The 22286-nt window shown below is 38.2% G+C and overlaps 1 protein-coding gene across 2 annotated transcripts in view; it reads left to right on the top strand.

The window, feature by feature from the left end:
* TBC1D31 (TBC1 domain family member 31) overlaps window positions 1–22286 on the top strand; it is a 61885-nt gene that overhangs the window by 15555 nt on the left and 24044 nt on the right. For both annotated transcript variants that reach the window (XM_022554004.3, XM_089898756.1), the window contains 7 exons: window positions 3686–3837; window positions 6625–6784; window positions 9408–9608; window positions 14159–14335; window positions 18583–18662; window positions 18741–18887; window positions 19206–19339. In XM_022554004.3, the coding sequence (XP_022409712.1) occupies window positions 3686–3837; window positions 6625–6784; window positions 9408–9608; window positions 14159–14335; window positions 18583–18662; window positions 18741–18887; window positions 19206–19339 (1051 nt within the window). The remainder of the gene's footprint in view (window positions 1–3685; window positions 3838–6624; window positions 6785–9407; window positions 9609–14158; window positions 14336–18582; window positions 18663–18740; window positions 18888–19205; window positions 19340–22286) is intronic.

Below are 22286 nucleotides of genomic sequence, written 5' to 3'. Positions count from 1 at the left end.
TTCTGTTATTACTATCCTGAACTCTTTAAACTTTGGAAAGAACTCACATACCTCTCAAAAGTGAATTGGGAAGGCCAGGATTTTCATATTTTGTAAGGAAAAACTGCAGCCAACCCTCCAAAGAGTATATTTTGTTACTGCTTTTGAAGTTTCTTCTAAGCATTTTATGTTTGTCAGGAGATGACACTATATAAATAATGACATGATTCATTAGGAACAATTTTATAATCATTGAAATCTGGCAATTAAAATCACAAATCTAGTAATGAATAATCATGTTGGCAACAATCTGTCACAGCTGTGCCTCAAAATAGCAGCTGATGTTCATTAACTTTTAAGCTTTTGCTTCTCCCAGTAGGAATAAACTTTATTACTTTTCTAGAAAAATATTGCTAATTATAATAAAAATTTCAAGTCACTTTTTTTTTTTTTTTTTTGCGGTACGCGGGCCTCTCACTGTTGTGGCCTCTCCCGCTGCGGAGCACAGGCTCCGGACGTGCAGGCTCAGCGGCCATGGCTCACGGGCCCAGCCGCTCCGGGGCACGTGGGACCCTCCCGGACCGGGGCACGAACCCGTGTCCCCTGCATCGGCAGGCGGACTCTCAACCACTGCGCCACCAGGGAAGCCCCCTCAAGTCACTTTTTTTGACATCAGATTTGAAACAGTGTTTTAGGGCATTCATTATAGATTATAACGTATTCACTGCAGATTCTTTCCGTAAGACCTTCATATTACAAATCTTCTTAACATAATGAAACTGGCAAAAGACCTACCAGATTGTCTTTGACAGAGTGAGCTCAGGACAGAAGTGAAGAGCAGTTGGGTCAGGCAAGGGCATCAGCACCTGATGTAGCTGATTTACCATTTTTTATTGTCTTATTAGCTTTAGTCCTTAGTAGAGTGTTCTAATTAACCAGTATGTTCCATAGTATATTTTATATGTGTGTATGTATGTATTTTTAGCACTATTATCAAAAAACAGATGCTAGTATATATGTGTAATATATATATAAATATATATATATTTACAATTCCCTAAAATTCCTATAGTAATGTCATTAACTATTAGAATCATTTCCTAATAGGCTGGGTGACAATAACACAAATTCGTTGCAAGGCTACGGTATTTCACGTAGATGCCTTATTGAACCGTTATTTTTGTAACACTGGGGAAAGCCATGGTAGATGCAGTGTTCATGCTGCTTTTCCCCAGGACAGCTCTCTCTCATTACTGTGATGACGGTTATATCCAGATTCTGAATACTCAGAGACGCTCCAATCCAGTGCTGTAGACACTGAACACTTCATCCCCAAGGAATGTAGCACTCCCTCTGACGCCAGTAAAACTGAAGGTGTGTGATAGATCGGGGGTCGGAATAAGAGGTGACAAATCCTTAAAGGTGCCCTGCCTCCTCTGTGAGTCCCTGCCCCTCTCTCTTGCCAACACAGAAAGTCACATATTTTAAAAATAATAAAGCTGGGGCTTCCCTGGTGGCGCAGTGGTTGAGAGTCTGCCTGCCGATGCAGGGGACACGGGTTCGTGCTCCGGTCCGGGAGGGTCCCACATGCCGCGGAGCGGCTGGGCCCGTGAGCCGTGGCCACTGAGCATGCGCGTCCGGAGCCTGTGCTCCGCAACGGGAGAGGCCACAACAGTGAGAGGCCCGCGTACCGCAAAAATAAATAAATAAATAAATAAAGCTTGTAAAGACACACCAGTAGAAGCAACAAGATACGTTCAAATGTAAAGTGTTACAATAAGCTATAACGCAGTTAAGACTGGTCTGGATGGGAAAGAATAAATACCTGGAACTCAGCACTAACTGTTAAAGATGGACATACATATACTGTACAACTCAGAAAAGGGTTCATTCATTCATTTATTCAACAAATACTGTTGAGCACCTTTACTACATTCCTGTCATTGTGCTCAGCAGTGACTACACAAAAATAAACAAAATAGACAAGACGTCTGCCCTCTCAGAAACCAACCAAGGGTCTTCATCCCAAGGCAGCTGTGAAGGATGACACCTCTCGCTCAATTTTGTCCACAGTGTATGGGGTCCCATGCATAGAGTCCCTGGGTCGATTTCCTGTGGGCAGACATATGTATAAAGAAATTATAATTATTCTGTAATTCAAAAGAGGAGTGATGAAGCGGCTTCTCTGGTGGCGCAGTGGTTGAGAATCTGCCTGCCAGTGCAGGGGACACAGGTTCGAGCCCTGGTCTGGGAAGATCCCACATGCCGCGGAGCAACTAGGCCCATGAGCCACAACTACTGAGCCTGCGCTCAGCAACAAGAGAGGCCGCGATAGTGAGAGGCCTGCCCACTGCGATGAAGAGTGGCCCCCGCTTGCCACAACTGGAGAAAGCCCTCGCACAGAAACGAAGACCCAACACAGCCATTATTAAATAAATAAATAAATAAGAGTGAAATATAAGACCAAAGCTATATTGAGGAAAAAATAAGGGAAAAAAAAAGAATAAATAGCTAGAGCTCTAACTAATGATCAAACCGTGTGAAATGTCTCAAGCTCTTTCTGGGGTGTTATTGGATTGGCCAGAAAGTTAGTTTGGTTAATGAATATGTTGTTCAGTAAAGTTCTTGGTGAAAATGAAAAATGTGTCTTTTATTTTTACTTAAAACCGAAAGAACTTTTTGGCCAACCCAGTATTTTGAGAGGATAGGTAGGAATATTTGTCCTTAGGACATTGAATTTTTTTCATTTTCTTTCCTTCTTTGCTTCCTTTCCTACCTCACTTTGTGTGTTTTACACAAATGACACATAAAATTATGTTTGAGGCCATTGAAACTCTTATGAGAAAATATTGGTCACCTTTAATAAAAATTTTATATTATCAAAAGTAAGCATTGCTTACTGCTTATGCAATAGAAAAATAGAAATTAGGAGAATAAAATGATATTTTCAACTTCACTACCAATTTCAGTCTCATCTGTCCATTAAATAAATTGAATCTAATAAAATATCATGTATTTGTTTTCAACTTTTTACTTTTACAAATAATGCTTAGCAAACATTTATACACATTTATCTTAAAGCATTTTGCTGATTTTTTTCCCCAAAGGATTAACTCTTAGAAGCAGATTGACTAGTTCAGAAGAGAGAGATTTTTAAGGTTGTTGAGCTGTTAGACAGTGTCTTTAACCAGTTTTTACTATCAGCAGCAGTGTATGACAGTGCCTTTATGTATACTTTCACCAACATTTAATATTTTTTAACACTTATTTGTATTTAGTACTCAATATAGTATTTATATTAGTATATAGCTTATAAATATAATACGTATGTTAGTATATGTATAGTTTGTGTATATGTATGTGTGTGCATTATTTTAAAATAAATTTGATACACATAAAATGATATCTTATTTTCATTTGAATCTTTTATAAGGTTAAATATTTTAAATTGTTACCTAGTATTTTATGAATAGCGTAATCATTATAGTCACCTGTTTTTTGTTTAAAGGAGTTTACCTTTTCTTTTTAGTTTACAATAGTATGTGAAAATATCAGTTTTCTCCCCTGTCATATGTTGTAAATGTATTTTTCTCCATTTTAAGAAAAAATAATTTTAAGACAGAAAAATTAACAACTTGTAAATTTTGAATTTAAAGAGGACTATATGATCCTTATATGAACAATAACTTTTTTTCTTCCTCTTTAGGTTTTCTTTCTACCATTAACTAATACCATCCTGAGTTGTTTTAAAGATAATTCCATCTTCGCCTGGGAATGTGATACTCTTGTTTGCAAATATCAATTACCAGCTCCACCCGAAAGCTCTAGTATATTATACAAAGTGTTTGCTGTGACCAGGTAATGTCCTCTTTAAGACACTAAGGATTTTTATGAAATTTAACTTCCAGGGAAATTTTATAAATTTTCATTCAGTATTTTATTGTCCTATAAGCAAACGTTTCCTTCAAACTTAGATATGATCTAAGATATGGTAATAAGTTTTTTACTTATTGTGGAAAATGTACACAAAAATATAAAAGTACATGAAATCTCAAGGCCAGCACTCTCGTTAGCTATAATAAGCGTTAACTAATAGCCACTCCTACTTTGTCTATTACTCTGCCTACCATTTCTCTACTGCACTGTCATAAAGCAAAGCCCAAGTGTATCATTTCATGCGTAAGTATTTCAGCGTGTATCTCTAAAGGATAGGACCCTTTTTGAAACATAACCGTGGTACTATCATCAAGACTTTTAAAAATTCATAATATAATATCATATATCTAGTTATTCATATTTCCCTGATTTTTCTAATAATTATTTTTTATGGTTGGTTTGTTCAAGTCAGGAGCAAAATAAGGTTCACACATTGCCTCGGTTGGTATATCTCTCTCCTTATATTTTCCTTGCAGTTTATTTGTTAAAGAACTGGTCATTTGTCCCATAGTTTTCTACATTCTGGATTTTGCTCTTTGCATCCCTGTGATGCTGTTTAATATGATCTTCTCTCATCTATATTTACTATAAACTGGTTACACCTATATCTCCTATAAATTGGAGGCTAGATCTTGATCTGGTTTGATTTGGGGGCAAGAAGACATTGTAGACGGTTTGTGTACCTTCATCGAGAGGAACACAGAACTCTCTCTTGTGATATTAGTGGCCGTTGATGATCATTACCTAGATATCGTGTGTTGCATTGGGGGTTAGCAAATGGTGCTATTCTGATTCTGTCTTTCCTTCTCCCTTATTAACCAAAACCTTCTATAGAAAGAAACTTCCTCTCATCAACTATACTCCATAAAAATTTAAAAAAAAAAAGAAGAAACTGCCTCTCAACTCTTTGGTTACTTTACAGTTTGTAAAGGAAAAGCAGGATAAATGCTGGATTTCTTCCTATTTAAAAAATAATTTTTTTTCACCAAAATAATGGATTGATTTTTTTGGCATCTTCAAAGGTGGCCGATGAAGTTTTTTGTCTTTAATCTTTGTAAGCTCATGGATTTAAACACAGTTGACATGATTTGACCCATTGAAGTTATTATTCTTAGTGATGCTCCAGTTCTCTCATCTTTGACCAGTGGGATCCTCTCCAGGTCGGCTGTGAACGAACCCTTTTGATACAACCCCAGTTGTCTGTGATAGTTCTCATTCTCTCTGGTCCAACAAGATGTTCCAGTCTTATCTTGTGTATTTCCTGTCCCAAAATGGAATCAGCCATTTCTCTAAAGGGTGTGGGTTTATTTTTGTGGGAAATGATACATTGACACTTAATCTGGGTGCTAGGTTCTCACTGTGGGTGGGTTGGTCATTGTTTCCAGATATTAATGGATGTTATATTTCCTCTCTTTCTCTCACCCTCTTCTTCTGAGTTATCAGTAAATCCCATCAACTCTACCAAACTGTATCTTGAATTGGTCTACTTTCCTTTGTCTATTGCTACAGCTATTACCCCAGTCCAAACTATCGTAGTCTTTTTCAGGCTACTGTAATAGCTCCCTTATTTGGTCTCCCTGTTTTCAGTCTCATTTCCTAAAGTCAGTGTCCACAAAGCAGATAGAGTGGTCTTCTCAAATCGTTAAGTCAGATCATGTCATTTCCCTATTGAACTCCCGTAAAAGGCTTTCCACTGCTCTTAGAAAATCCAACTCCCTGCCATGTCCCTGAGATCTTCTGTCCTCTGGTCTAGGCCTCCCTCTCTTTTCTCATCTTATTTCCCCTTACTGTGTTCCAGCCACACTTGAGTGTGGCTTCTCTTTGTTATTTACACCTATCTCAACATTTTTCTTCTGGCCAGTCAGGAATACTGACCAGCATGGAATTCTTTCTCCAAGTCACCCTGTGACTGGCCCATTCACATCATTTATGTAGTAGATCTTCCTCCTTTCCCAGCTCTGTAACATTACCTCGTTTTAGAGTTCTTTAAAGAACTTAACAGCTGATATCAAGTTCATTTATTTGTTTCTTTACCTTCCTCTAGACTGAAAATCCCCTGAGAGCAGGGATCTTACCTGTCTTCTTGTTCACCACTGTGTCCCTGGCACCTGGAGTCAAACCTAGCTTATAGTAGACACTTTATAATCCTTTGTGAATGAATGAGCAACAGCCTTGCAAATCAATCCAGCTTATTCTTTCTGTACCTTTTAAACATAAAGTAGCTTTCTTTGGCAGGAAAAAAGTTTGGGCTTTTTGGTTTTTCATATAGCAATGCTGTTATCAGTTCAGTACAGTCGTATGTGAAATACAGAAAGGGGGTCAGTAGTAAGTGTCTTTGAGATTATGCTATAAAATATAAATGTTACTCAGAAACTCCCAGTCAAGTCATCAAACAGATATTTGTTAAGCTGGTATCTTAGCACAATAGGTAAAAAAAAAAAAAAAAAAATCTACTGTAAACCTGAGTTTTCCTGTATGGTAGCCACTGGGTACCTGGGACTATTTAAATTAATAAAAATTAAATAACATCAAGAATTAATTTCCTCAGAAACGCTAGCCACATTTTAGTTCTCAATAATCACGTGGCTAGTAGTGACTACATTGGACAGCATAGATACAGAACATTTCTATCATCATATTGGATCAGATTGGACATTGCTGCTATAAATCATTCATCTAGTCTTACTTTCTCACCTTTTTAAAATATAGAGATGGCCAAATCCTGGCTGCTGGGGGCAAATCGAACCATCTTCATTTGTGGTGCTTGGAAGCCAAACAGCTGTTTAGAATTATCCAGATGCCCACCAAAGTTCGAGCCATTCGCCACCTAGAGTTTCTTCCTGATAGTTTTGATGCTGGTTCTAATCAGGTTAGTAACATAAATGTTAGTAAAGTTGTACTTTTTTGGAAAGATCATTATCAATTTCCGCACTATGTTAGTTCTCTTTAACTTGTAGCCTGATTGTTACAAGGTTTTGAAACTGCTGATAACTTGTAAAGAATCTAAAACTGAAAAAATGGAAAAATCTTAGGTTCTGTATATTACTGATAACTTGCCCTTTTTCTAAAATCGGTATACTTTATGTCATACTCTATGGTTTACAGGCTGATTAAGCATGCTGTTTTTTATTGGATCCTTAAAGAATTCATTGAGTGTAGGCAGGGAAGGTATTCTCACCATTATACAGATTGTGACGCTGAAGCTTAGAAACACAAAGTGACTTGTCAACACTCCTTTAATTATAAGGATTAAAGGTAGGACTAGAACTGAAATGTTCCCACTTTGTTACGCTGTGTTCTGTCTACCATAGCTGGCTGCCTCAATCCTATGAGACGTCTGCTCTTTGTATCTTGCCTTCGTTACAGTGCGCTCCCCCCGCCACACACCTTTTTTCTCTTTAATAGTCGAATAGTTGAACCTTAACTTTCTTATTTTAAATTATCTTGGGTGTTGCACATTAACAAATTGTGTGTGTGTGTGTTTTGTGTATTTATGTATAATATATGTGTGTATCATATCTATTTTAATATTATATTAAAATAATATTTAATATCTATCTATTGAGTAGATAATGCTTTCACATGGTTGAAAACATAAAAAAATACAAAAAGGCATAAAGTGAGGTCTTACTCTTTTCTCCCGTTTGCCCAGTTATTCACTCTCCTTAACCCACTGCTGTTGTATAATCTTATGTTTTTCCCATTTTTTTTACCTTGTTTTTTCCTAACTTAGTTTACCTTGACGATTTTCCTATATCAGTACAGAACTTTATTCTTTTTTACAGGTGTATAGGTTATTATAACCAGTCCTTTATTATTGGGCACTTAACCTGTTTTCAGTGCTCTTCTGTTACAAATGATGCTGCACTGAATAACATTTTTGTTTGGTTTTTGTTTTTGTAATTTATGTTTTGGCCGAGCCACGCAGCATGTGGGTTCTTAGTTCCCCAACCAGGGATCGAACCCGTGCCCCCTGCAGTGGAAGCGCTGGAAGCACGGAGTCTTAACCGCTAGACCGCCAGGGATGTCCCTTTTTTTTAATACACATAAATTTTGCACATGTCATTTTATACATCCTGTCTGTAGGATAAAATCCCAGAGTTAAAATAGTTGTACCAGGGTTAGGTGCATCTGTAATTTTGATAGATCTTGCCAAATTGCCTTCCAGAGAGGTTGCGTCAACTGTGAATAAGAGGGTTTCCTACCATCTGACCCAGAGAAGAACATGCTGTTTATTTATTTACTTTTTATTTTTCTTAATAAATTTGTTTATTTATGGCTGCGTTGGGTCTTCATTGCTGTGCGTGGGCTTTCTCTAGTTCTAGTGAACAGGGGCTACTCTTTGTTGTGGTGCACGGGCTTCTCATTGCGGTGGCTTCTCTTGTTGTGGAGCACAGGCTGTAGGTACGCGGGCTTCAGTAGTTGTGGCACATGGGCTCAGTAGTTGTGGCTCACAGGCCTAGTTGCTCCGCAGCATGTGGGATCCCGGACCGGGGCTTGAACCCGTGTCCCCTGCATTGGCAGGCGGATTCTTAACCACTGCGCCACCAGGGAAGCCCCAGAACATGCTTTCTAGGTTGTCACATTCAAACTGCCTCCAACCACCTCTAGACTATGTCTTTCATGTAACGGGGGACATCAGCGTTTCACGAGATCACGTGGTGGCCCTGCGGAAAAGAACCTGTATGTGGACAAGGCAGCAGAGGGGTTTATTGTTTCATGTGTTGAAGCTTTTTTAGTATGTGTTTTTAAGTTCTAAGTTGTATGAGTTACAGCTAATTTTTTTTCCCCTTGAAAGACTAGCTTCCCTCCGACCCGCAGCCCGACTGCCCTTGCAGCTCGCAGACCTTCCCTCTCCACAGCCCAAATGCTAGTTACAACCGCGGGAGTCACAGGTTTGTGTGGGGCAGCAGGACAGGTGTTAGCTCTGGTCAGGCCGGGGATGGAGAAGAGAAACAAGCCCTCCACCTTCCTTGCTTCTGGCGGCCAGTGTGCAGTTAAGGTGAAGGACTACCATCATCTGTACTCCCTCTGGAGGGATTGGTGGAGATGCGCCCGCCCATGGGGAGGGCTGATTCTTAGGTGACCTTTCTGTAGTGTCCCAGGATGGGCTCCTTACTGGTTCTGGGTAGAGCCAGGCTTAATCTGGACCTGAACAGGGCGAATCTACATGAGCCGTAATTAGGGATTTTAAAATACATGACGGCTCTCTGCAAGTATAATCTCCTCTGACTGTCCTCCCTCCCCAACCAAAGAAAAGAAAACATATGTAAATACACACGTGTGTATGTGTGTAGTTTGACTTGCAGACATCTGACTTTTTTAAATTGAGGTATAATTGACATAGAACATTATATTAGTTTCAGGTGTACAACATGATGATTCAGTATTTGTATACATTGTGAGATGATCAGCATAAGTCCAGTTAACATCTGAGACTTGACTCTTAAATGTGTTTTAGGAACTCATATGTTGTTTCCCTCTACTCTTAGGTTCTTGGAGTGCTCTGTCAGGATGGCATTATGAGATTTGTTAATATACAGACTTGTAAACTTCTCTTTGAAATTGGGAGCCTTGACGAAGGAATTAGTTCATCAGCAATTAGCCCCCATGGACGGTACATTGCATCTATTATGGAAAATGGAAGTCTGAACATATATTCAGTTCAGACTTTAACAAAAGAAATAAATAAGGTATGTTATCAAGTAAACAATATCTTTTTTCTTTTAAGATTTAAATGCTGTATCATCAAAAATAAAAACTCCGTGTTACAAGCTTCTAACCTCCTTGCACCTTATCCATTTTCCTGGGTACGGTTTCTGCTCTTACCCCCAAAGCCACATCTCCAGATTTTTCTCACCCATGCTGCATCCCTAAATTGCTGTCTTCACAAAAGGCATCTGTTTGGAGTCCTTGTCCCATTCAGGGTGCCCCTCTGATCTGCTTCCCAAAAGAGGTCTTCAGTTCCAGTCTCTTCATTTCTGTCCCTTTCTTCCCATTGTTGTAGGCTAGACACCTTGGAGCACTATGTCTGTTTCTATTCCTGTATTTCGCAGATGTAGTCAACACTAAGTCCTGCAGTCCTTGAATCTGAGGTGCCTCTGTATGTGCCGCCTGTTCTGTCTCCATATTGGCCATCCCCATGCTGGTGCTCACTTGCTGCTCTCGAATAACAGTAACTTAAACAAATATACCAAAACCCAGAGCCCTCAGTGCCCGCTCCTGCCCATCAGTCATCTTTTATGGGTTTTTTTAATTCTTTTTGTATTCTTTTGTTTTTCTCCATCATCTTTTATGTAACATTTTTCTTTTTTAAAATTATTTATTTTTGGCTGCATCGGGTCTTTGTTGCTGTGCGCAGGCTTTCTCTAGTTGTGGCTAGAGCTAGTAGTAGCTGAGGCTACTCTTCATTGCGGTGTGCGGGCTTCTCATCGCGGTGGCTTCTCTGTTGCGGAGCACGGGCTCTAGGTGCGTGGGCTTCAGTAGTTGTGGCTCACAGGCTCTAGAGCGCAGGCTCAGTAGTTGTGGCGCGTGGGTTTAGTTGCTCCGCGGCATGTGAGATCTTCCCAGACCAGGGCTCGAACCTGTGCACCCTGCATTGGCAGACAGATTCTTAACCACTGCGCCACCAGGGAAGTCCCAATGTAACAGTTTTCTAAAATAATACTTTCATCACCGTTTCTAAAATAATGCTATCTTAGTGGCTTCCTTCCTTTTGCCTGTTGCATCGAGTCCACACTCCTCTGCTTGGCTCTCCAAGTCCTCTCTAATCTTGTCGTCTCTCCCTAATGTGTTTCCTCATACTTTCAGCTTCCCTCGTCCCCCGTAGACACCGTGCTCATTTCTACGTCTGTTATTACACTACTCGCCTCATCTAAAATATACTTCCCACTTCTCTTATGGTTATCTAAAACTCCCCCAGCTCGTTGTCGAGTCCAGTTGTTCTGTGGGAGCCTTTCCAGGTCTGGAATTGTATCACAGTAGCCCTGAGAGGGACTTCGGTGATCACCTAGTCTAACCATGTCGTTTTACAGGGGGAGCAGCTCATGCCCCAACCTAATGACACAGCTAGTCCTTAGCAGGCCCAAGTGTTCTATTCTTAATATGATAATCTTGTTGCCATGTACTCTCTCCTTTTTACCTTTTTCTTTTCCAGTTAGATAGATAAGAAGTTCTTATTACAGAGCAAAATCAAGATACAGATAAGCAAATAGGCCAGCAAGTCTCACCATTCTTAGATGATGTTGAAATGTGTGCCTACTCAGTCTTTTGCTCTGTGTGTGTAAATGTATACAGTCTACATGATTCACGGATTCTATAGTTGTGAGTTTGTCTGTTGGTGAAAATTTATCTGCAACTCTAAAATCAGTCCTCACCGCATATTTACAGACATTTGCATGTGCAGAGCAGCAAGAAATTGGAGTTGCCTTCATGCAGGTTCCCCCCGAGGTCAGAGCAGCACTCGGCCTTATTTCAGCTCTCCATGGGAACAAGTGTCCTTCTCGTGGTCTGTTTAGTGCCACATGTTTCACATTCTTGTGATTTTTGTTGGTGATTTTGCTGTTTAAAATGTCCCCCAACCACAGTGTTGACGTGCTGTCTGGTATCCTAAGCACAAGAGGGCTGGGAGGCGTCTCAGGGAGAACATATGTGTGTCAGATAAGCTTCTTTCAGGAATGAGCTACAGTGCTGTTGGCATGAGTTCAGTGCTAATGAATCAACACTGTACAGTCAATGAGCGTCTTTATTTATTTTTTTTTATTTATTTTTGGCAGCATTGGGTCTTTGTTGCTGCACGTGGGCTTTCTCTAGTTGCGGTGAGCGGGGGCTACTCTTCATTGCGGTGCACGGGCTTCTCATTGCGGTGGCTTCTCTTGGTGCGGAGCACGGGCTCTAGGCTCGCGGACTTCAGTAGTTGTGGCATGCGGGCTCTAGAGCACGGGCTCAGTAGTTGTGGCACACGGGCTTAGTTGCCCCGCGGCATGTGGGATCTTCCCCGACCAGGGCTCGAACCTGTGTCCCCTGCATTGGCAGGCGGATTCTTAACCACTGCGCCGCCAGGGAAGCCCCGCATTATTCATTCTTAATGAGAGTTGCTAGCCTAGCTGAATTTGTAAGAGCTAGATAAACGTTATTAATAGAAACGAAGATCTGCGAAAAACCAAGGTAAGCATGAGTCATTGGCTTCCTCCCTGTTATTTGTTAAGCAAGTTGAGGTCATATTGACCAGGAAAGCTAGCTTATAACAGAAGAAGGATAATTTTTTTTTTTTTTTTTGGACACATTACCAGCACCACCAGTGCTATTCCAGGCCTACAAAATGCTCAGGTTTGTGCAAAACTTATTACCCGTGTCTCATTCCTTCAAGTCCTGTTTTCTTGCCATTGGAGAATTTCTGGTATTGTGCTGATAATAAGGAAGCTAATTCCTATTTCTCTGTTGAAGTTTTAACACTCCTAAGGTGTGGCAGTTCAGGTCATATCTCAGGCTCCAACTTCTGGGAGATTCCTTCATGGAAGAACCATGAAAACTGTGGCACTAGAATAAATATTACAATAAAGATATAGAAGAATGGACTGAGGTTAGAAGATAGTTCAGGGATATTAAGGATGGGCAATATTCAGAAATCAGACCACTATTAATTACATTTCATAGGTAAAGAATTAAATCATAGAGTAAGTGGTCATTGTACTTTATTTTGGTCAGAGTTATTGTTATTATATTTTGTATTATCCTGTACTCTTTCTAGATGTGAATAAATACCAATGTATCCTAGAAAAACACTATTAAAAAACCCTTACAGATGCAGTTGAAACTTCAAATACTTTTCAATATAATTTTAAAACAAATAAAAATGCAATATCAATGCCATGTATATTACCTGCTCTATACATTTTACAGTGTTATGTGTCGTACATACTGCAGTTGACAATAGGAAATATTTTCTTGGTCTCCTATAATAAATAGGCTGCAGGTTTCAAAAGCAGCAGTCCTGAACTTTCGAAGGCAACGTGAGAAAAATCTCTGTTTGAAACCTCAAAGTAGTCTTTTTATAGTCTGTTATTTAAAAAGAGTCAAGGTGTTTGCTTTGTTCTGTTTATTTCTTTGGGGGACGAAGGGGGAGGAGGTCAGAAAAGTTTGTTTTCTGCTTCAGAGAGCTTCCCAAAGAGTGGTGATTCACTTCCATCGTACGTCATCATGGAAGCCCACTGTTCTGGCTTTCATGACAGCTTGAATTCAGGGTGATGTGTGTAATATTTGTCTTTCTGAAATCTAATATGTTCATTTGGACATTTGGGGTATATTGTGTTCTTATTCTCATATGCAAGGAATTGGCACTTTGGCTTCAAGAAAAATTATTTAAAAATCACAAATCCACCTTGTCTTTGATCTGGATCTGGGCTAATTACTAAGAGAACATTCAGCAGTAATGGTCTCAAACCTTTAAAACACCCTGTGAAAGTCATTTTACTTGAATCATACTTAGAACTCAGAAAGCCGGAGCTATATTATCTGCTTATTTTCTTTGAACAATGAAGATCTTTTTATTTCAAAGAGAGTGTTATTCACAGAGAAAATGTCTTAGTGAATCATTTTACCTTAAGTAAATTGAAGTTGTTGGAGGCTTATTTTCCTGTTTGATGAGCCCCATAAAAATGAGGGTTTGGCATCTAAGTCGTGCTTTCTGCCCTGCCTCTGAAGCTGTTGATGCAGTCAGGGACTGACAGCCATCTCCATGTAGATTAGAAAATGTAACCAGGGACAAGGCAGGGGTCCCGTGCTTTCAGAGGAAAGTCATGTGACAGTTTCCCTCAAAGAAATTTCACCTGAGCCCAAAGAATGTTAGGGTGCTTCTCTCAGCATTCTAGAGGGCCCTGTGTGTAACTGGGCCTTCTCTGCAGCAGATTACCGCCGTACTATTCACTTTATCATACAGGTGTAAAAAATGGATTGATACTGTATGATTGAGGCCAGCTTTCAAGGAATAACTAAATTCTGTTTATTGTTGTTAATCGTGATCTTTATTACGTTGCTCAAAGGAATTCGGCAGAAATTTGCTTTGATTCGTTAATCAACAAGGAAACATTCTTGGACATTTTATTTACACTTTTTGCCTGAAGGATAATTATATCTATTAAGGCATATTACTAAATTGAGCAAAATACATTTTGTAAATTATATGTTAACAGGTCTATTTTCCGAGGATAACCACTGGATTCTCCCCCCCCCCCCGCCCTTTTAGCCACCTCCTCCTTTAGTGAAAGTGATTGAAGATTTGCCTAAGAGGAAAGTGAATTCTGGTGATCTTAAGATGAAAGTAACATCAGGAAGAGTACAGCGGCCAGCAAAATCAAGGGAAAGCAAAATACAAGCTAGAATATTAAAACAAGACCTGACTGGTAATTTTGAAAATAAAGAGGTAAGACTATATTAAACTTTTGTTTGTCATGGCTCCACTGTAGACAAGTCTTGTGATTTCTAGACCATCATCATTCTTCCTTCTCTTAGGAATTAAAGGAAAATTATGGAAAAGCAGTTGTAACTGAAATTATAACATGCTTTTAAAACTTTTTAATATAAAATTAATACATGTTTATGGTTTTTTTTAAAAGTCAAATAAAACAGTATAGAATTGCAATGTCCAATATGCTAGCCACTAGTCACATGTGGCTAGTCTGATTTGAGATGTGGTATATGTGTGAAATACACATCAGATATTGAGATTTTATTATGAACAAAAGAATGTAAAATATCTTTTTTAAAATTGAAGTGTAGTTGATTTACAGTATTATATTAGTACAAAATAGTGATTCAGTATTTTTATAGATTATACTCCACTTAAAGTTATTATAAAATATTGGCTATATTCCTGGTGCCGTATATCCTTGTAGCTTCTTTATTTTATACATAGTAGTTTGTACCCCTTAATCTCCTACCCCTAAAGAATGTACAATATCATATTAATTAATAATTTTATGCTAATTATATGTTGAAATGATAATATTTTTATTGGGTTAAATAAATGTATTAAATTTGATTTCTACCTGCTGCTTTTGACTTTTTTAACATGAAACTTAAATTATATTCTTTAAGAAAACTTAAATTACATTTGTCTCTTGCTTATCTGTTAGACAATGCTAGTATAGAGGTTGTAAAGGGAAAAGAACAAAAGCATACTTTTCTTCCTCCCTGTGCCCTAGCCCACTCTTCATTGCACTCCCCAGAGGTGACCATTGTTAATAGTTGTTGATGGGACTTCCCTGGTGGCACAGTGGTTAAGAATCCACCTGCCAATGCAGGGGACACGGGTTCGATCCCTGGTCCGGGAGTATCCCACATGCCGCAGAGCAACTAAGCCCGTGTGCCACAACTACTGAGCCCATGTGCCACAACTACTGAAGCCCGTGCACCTAAAGCCTGTGCTCCATGACAAGAGAAGCCACCACAACGAGAAGCCCGCGCACAGCAACAAAGACCCAACGCAGCCAAAAATAAAACAATAAAATAAAATTTAAAGAAAAGATAATTGTTGATATCCTTTCAGAAGTTTTCTGTGTATAAACATAATGTATATCTGTGTTACCTTTTTAAAATATTTTTACATAAATGGAATCATACTATAGCACTGTTTTATAACTTGTTCTTACCACTTAACAGATTGAATATCTGTTTATATTAGTGCATGTAGTGCTACAACATTCTTAAAATATTTGCATAGTATTGCATTTATGGTTATAACTTAATTTATCTCACTAGGACTCTGCTGACTGGCATTTAGGTTGTATCGTCAGTCTTCTGTTAATACAATCTGGTGCAGTGGATATTCCTAGAACATTGGAACAAACGTATCTGTAGAAGTAGAATTTTTAAGTCAGAGCCTGTACATAAAAATTTTGATAGTAGAATTACCTATTTCAGTCAGTTTTATTCTCTTCTTTATATGTATTTTTTTGTATTTTCTTAATTTTCTGCAAAGAGCATATATTGCTTTGGAATTGAAAGAAAATATGCACGTTAATAGACAACCTGCTAACACTTTCAAGGACTTTCAAAACTTTTTATTGACAGTTAATCAATCATATGCATAAAAATGCACAGCTCAGTAAATTTTTACAGACTGAATACACCTGTGTTATCAGCACCCTGATCAAAAAATGGACCATTCCCAGCACCCTAGAAGCCCCTCTGCTGCTCCCTTCCAGACACTTGCCCCCTTACCCCAAGCATCACTACTCTCCTCCCTTTTAACACCGTAGATTAGTTCTGCCTTTTTTGTACTTATGTTCATTGGCTCATTCGATTGGTACTCTTTTGTTCTGGCTTCTTTCATTTAGCGGTATTTTGGAGAGATCCATGTGGTCGTAAACCATTCACTCACAGCTGTATAGAATTCCGTGGAGTGAATAAACCATGCTTTATCCATTCTGCTATTGGCAGGCATTTGGGTAGTTTTCTAGGTTTTTTTGCTATTAGAAACAGTGCTGCTCTGAACATTCTAAGGCATCTTTGTTGAGCATAAGGACGTGTTTCTGTTGGGTGTAAACCTAGGAATGGAATTACTGGCATATGGGCTCTGCATATGTTCAACTTTAGTAAATACTGTCAGATAGTTTCCCAGGTGGTTGATTTAAACAATCCATATTCCCACCAAGAGGTATCTGAGGGTTCCAGTTGCTTCATATTCTTAGCAACTGTTGGTATTTTTCACATTAATTTTAACCTCTTTTCTTCTATAAGCAGGTTTAAAATGTGAAACTTCCCTCAAAAGAAGAATGTGTAAAGTGTTGTCTACCAGGGAAGTTCATTAGAAACTCAGTGCCCAGGGTTTTTACTGGAGGCTGGTTATAGGCACCCTTGCAAAATTCCAGACTCCACAAGGAAAGCAGGTGCTCAACATAAACCACAGTGTACAGTTTAGGCACGGTGAGCCGCTCCTGTTCGTTCTGGAGATAGTGGGAACTTCCTCAAAATCCAGATATCTGGACACCAGACAAGGGCCAACCTTCAAGTGGGCCTTTCTAAGGGTAGCAGTCACGGACCTGCCATGTTAACTCTTTTCTGGACATATTCATATCCACATTAAGAAATAGAGTATTTCCAGTAGCTCTGAAGTCCCCTGTGTGCTTGTCCCCTGTCCCGCATTTCTCTCCCTGTCCCATAGATGTAACCGTTGTCCTCACTTTTGCATTATGTCCTTGGCTTTCCTTATAGTTTTATCGCCTCTACAATGTAACCCTAAACAAAATACTGTTTAGTTTTAAAAAACTAAGTAGCAGGCACAAACCTAGCTGTGTAACGGTTGGGCGGTATTGACCCTATTAGTTGAATGTGTTTCTGAGACATGGTCTGGCTTCAGCTTTCCTGAGAGTTCACAGGAGCCTTTTCTGAGAAAACTAGTGTGGGCATGGTGATGATTGACTTCTGGGAAATAAAAGTGACACCACGGTCAGGGCATCTGGCAGCCCTTAGTCTGGATCAAAGTTGGAAGCCCTACAGAAATACTGTCTGGGAGTGGGCGGCTTCTAAAAACCCGTAGCCAGTTCTAAGGAGTAGGTCAAAGTAGAGTACTTCTATGGGTGAAATGCCTGTCCTCAACGGATCGTGGCATCAGGACATGGAAAGGGAAGTAGGAGCTTCTTCAGCTCATGGTGAAGACAAAAGCAGATGAAACTCAGGCCAATCCCCCTGGGCATCCTGACCTTTGTTTAAAGAGGCTTCAACGGCAGCGGGTGTCTTGGTGACGACAGTGAACAGAGACAGTGAACGTGTCACTTTTATGGATCGCATGGCTCCAGTCTGGGCTAGTTGCCCTTAATGTATGGTACATCACTCTCCAACGGGGATCTTCATTCACCATCATCTTGGGCTGTCCCTCACCTCCCTCTTACACTTTGATTACCTGTTTCTTATGTGGTGAAAAGAGCACTGAACTAAGTCAGAAAATGTGGCTTTGAGTCTTGAGCCAAGACTCAACAGATTTGTGATCTTAAGCAAGTTGCTGAACTTCTCTGACCTTCCCATTTTCTCAAAGAAAGGAAGACAAAACGTCTCATCTGTTTCATATAGTTTTTAGGCTTAAACGAGATAATCTATGAAAATGGCTTTATGATCCTAACATCTATAAAATGTTTTTCCATTAAGATAAAAATTGACTTAAAAGTTAAAAGTGCAAAAAAATAAAAGAGGTGGAAGGATCAAGAGAGGAAAAAATTATCCAGACGCATTGCTCTTGCTACAGGGGTTGACAGAGGACGGCCCATGGGCCCAATCTGGCTACCCAAGCCAAGGATGATCTTTATATTTTTAAATGATTGCATTTTAAATGGTTATATAAGTACCTGCATAATATGCTTGATTCTGCCTCTTGACCCACAAAGCCTAAAATATGTACTCTCTGACCTTTGACAGCAAAAGTTTGTCAAACCCTGTTACAGGGTAAAAAAATATGTCATAAACTTTATCTGCTGTGTATATGCATACTCAAGAGAGAGAAAGATTGTGTGTGTGTGTGTGTGTGTGTGTGTGTGTGTGTGTGGAGAGTTCCATGATATAAAATATATTTTACTGTGTATTGTCTTCCAAAGTTGGAAAGCCACTGTGGACTAGATTACCTTTTCAGTTTTAAGATTATGTCACTTATTGATACTATTTTTTTTTTCTTTACAGAATGAGTTTTCAGATGGATTAAACAAAAAGCGTTTACAGATCTTATTAAAAGGCTATGGTGAATATCCAACGAAATACAGGTAAAATTTAAATTCTTGCATGTTAAATCAATCTTATTCCCCTAATTTTTCTTGGTTAAAATTATGTTTTAATTTCAGAATGTTCATTTGGCGCTCTCTGCTACAGCTGCCTGAAAATCATACTGCATTTAGTAACCTTATAGATAAAGGTATTCATGTGGCATTTCTCAACCTTCAGAAGAAATACCCCATCAAAAGTAGGAAACTACTCAGAGTATTACAGAGGTATGTATGTTCAGTATTTTGCAGCAATGTGTATCTCCCCCAAGATATTTATTAATTACAAATGGGAAAATGGTGATTTCATAGTAGAGAAACTTAGCAGACACCTCCTTAACCAAGTAATCAAATTTAAAATCACCAGTAATAAATCCTATCCGTGTGTTGCACATCACTTTTGTGGTATTTTTGCCGAAAACTTATAACCTCAGTCTAATCGTGGGAACACATTTACCTTCTTTATCATTTTTCATCATGTGAGTGTATTATTTATTCAAATAAATTTTAACAAGCTTTTCTGGTCTTTCCTTATTTTATTCACAGAACCCTCTCCGCATTAGCTCACTGGTCCACCATCTTTAGTGATACACCGTATCTTCCACTTCTGGCATTTCCATTTGTAAAATTGTTCCAGAACAACCAGCTCATCTGTTTTGAAGTTGTTGCTACTCTTATAAGTAAGTAAATAAGTAAATAATGAAAGCAAGAGTAGATACTTATACATTTTCCGATACCTTTGCAACGTTTAACAATTCTAGTGTGAGACAGTCAGACATAGAGCATAAAATGGAGAGTTTGGACATTTATACATAAATAAACCTTTTTACTTACAATGAAGTTTGGATGGTTGCATTTTAGAAGATACTGTTACAGGCTAGATTTTGTTAGTAAGAAGGAAGCAGATGTTTCACTTATTGAAAGTCAGTTATTATTCATAAGACTGCAGTAAGTATGTAAAGCATTTAGCACACGATGCGTAATGTGGCAGGTGTTGGCAGGCACATTCTCATCATCCATAGCTAACATTTAATGAGAACTTTCTGTGTACCAGGTACCATTCTAAGGGTTTTGCCTCTATTAACTCATTTAACTGTACAGCAGTCCTGTAGGGTAGGTGTTATATATTATTATTCCCTGTTTATAGTTGAGGAAACTGAGGCACAGAGAGCTTAAGTTCCATGATTAGGTTAATGACAGAATAAGGATTTGAACCCAGGCACTCAGAACCTATAGCTGTACTCCCTTTGTGTTACTGCCTCATCATTATCATCTACGCTAAAAAGTGAGTCATTTTTTTTCGTATTAGTAAAATCAGCTAAATGGTTAATGAACTGGATCCAAATTAAACCAACACTGGTTTAACAAAAGTAACATTTTTGTATGTATTTTTCTTGTACAAAGGAGATAAGCACTTAACTATAACAATAAAATTCTGAAAAGTAGAAATAAAAAGATCCCAGCGTACATATTGTGACTATTTTAGTTCTCTTTACAGATTTTCGTTCATTTTATTATGCTGTATTTGCTTTAGTAAGTTTTTACCAATCATTGGAGGAAATATAAGAAAATATACAAAAGAAAAGAAATTCATGACTATTCCTCTTCCTCAGAAACAATCTTGATGATATATTAATGAATTTCTTTTAAGAGCATTTCCCTAAATCATTAAATATCTTAAAAAATATAATTTATTGCCTATATAATATTTCATCTTATACCATAATGTATCCCCCAACTGTTAGACTTCTAGGGTTTTTTATTTTTATAATTATACTACTTTTATTTCATATATATACATTTCTCTTATTTGTATACACTTTGTAAACATTTTATTGTTTATTGTAATTCTATAATGTACATGGTCTATTTTAATGTTTTATTGTTGGACATTTAGGTTGTTTCTAATTTTTATGTATTAAAAGTAACAATGTTGTGACTAGCTTCACATTCGTAAATTTATAATAATTTCTTTTGGTTGGAGTCCCAGAATTGGTATCATTAGGTCATAAAATATGAATGTTCTAATTGATTCCACTAAAGGGTAGTTTACCCTGTCAATAACACTAAAGAGTTTTAAAAGGAAAAGAAACAAGAACAAAAGATGAACAATCCAATTTAAAAATGGGCAAGGGCTTGAATGGATGTTTCTCCAAAGAAGATGTACAAATGAGCTACTGAGCCCATGAAAAGATGCCCAGGATCATTAGTCATTAGGGAAATGCAGATCAAAACCACAGTGAGACACCACTTCATACCTGCTAGGATGGCTGTAATTTAAAAGAAAATAAGAGTTGGCAAGGATGTGGAAAAATTGTAACCTTTGTACATTGCTGATAGAAATGTAAAATGGTGCAGTCACTGTGGAAAACAGTTTGGTGGTTCCTCAAAAAGTTAAACATAGAATTACCATATAACCCCACAGTTGTACTCCTAGGGATATCCCCCCAAAAATTGAAAACAGAGACTCAAATAGATACTTGTATACAAATATGTTTCTGGAGCATTATTCCCAATAGCCAAAAGATGGAAACAACCCAAATGTCCATTAACAGATGAATGGAGAAACCATATCTGTATATATACAGTGGAATATTATTCAGCCATAGAAAGCAATGACATTCTGACGCCTGCTACAACATGGATGAGCCTTGGAAACATGTTTAGTGAAAAAAGCTAGACACTGAAGGACAGATTTATGTGAAATTTCTCACATAGGCACAGAAAGTAGATCAGAGGTTACCAGGGCTGGGGAAGTAGGAATGGGAAGCTAATGCTGAATAGGTACAGAGTTTCTGTTTGGGAAAGGATTCTCTTCTGAAACTGAAATCTAAATCTAAAAGATCCATGACAGTCAGCATGAGTAGCTATGGATTTTCATCAAGGGTCTCAAACTAGTTTTATTCAATAAACTGAGCTTCAGCTAAATGTTAGCCCTGCTTTGGGATAAGCCATTGTCTTGGCTTTCAGGTTACAGTCTAGTTGGGGCCAAGGAGAAATTGTGAAGGAATATAGTTACTTCTATGTATAACTTGGAATATGTTTATAAAAGTCATTTTTAAGCACTCTTTAGAGTTCCTCTTATAACCAGGAGGAAATTCTTCAGGTTTAGCGAAGGGCCTCCACACGATGTCCATTTCTCTTGATTCTCCTCTCAGTCAATTCTGTCTCTAGGTCCTCTACCCCATACTTCTGTGTGGTGGCACCTAGCAGAATACAAGAGGAGACGTTTACTGTATAAAACAGGGTTTCCCTCTTGCTTAATTGAAAAGTTGTTCTATTGATGAAGATTAAATATAAGAGGGCTTTGTGTATGTGTGTGGTGTTTTAAAATTCCCAAAACTAGCAGTGTCTGGGACATCATAGGTACTTACTTAGGAGAGGTTGGATTTTTCTGTTAAAGTTAACTTATTAAGAGCATAACTTATTATAAGCATAAGAGCATAACTTATTAAGAGCATAACTTATAAAGAAGCTGAAATGTTTCTTTTAAAGCTTAGTTTTTGCAAGATTTTATTTATGACTTAAATATTAACTCAAATCTAAATACTTAACTAATAAATGAAATAATGGAATAAACCATATGTAATCCAATATTCTGATCAGACCATTTGCTAATTTGAGAAA

This window comes from Delphinapterus leucas, chromosome 17, assembly GCF_059928025.1.
Source record: "Delphinapterus leucas isolate spDelLeu-1000000601 "Yukka" chromosome 17, BTC_Dleu_Yukka2, whole genome shotgun sequence".
Taxonomy (NCBI): Eukaryota; Metazoa; Chordata; class Mammalia; order Artiodactyla; family Monodontidae; genus Delphinapterus; species Delphinapterus leucas.
The sequence above is the reverse complement of the archived record's forward strand: the minus strand, read 5'-3'. Positions and strand labels throughout refer to the sequence as shown.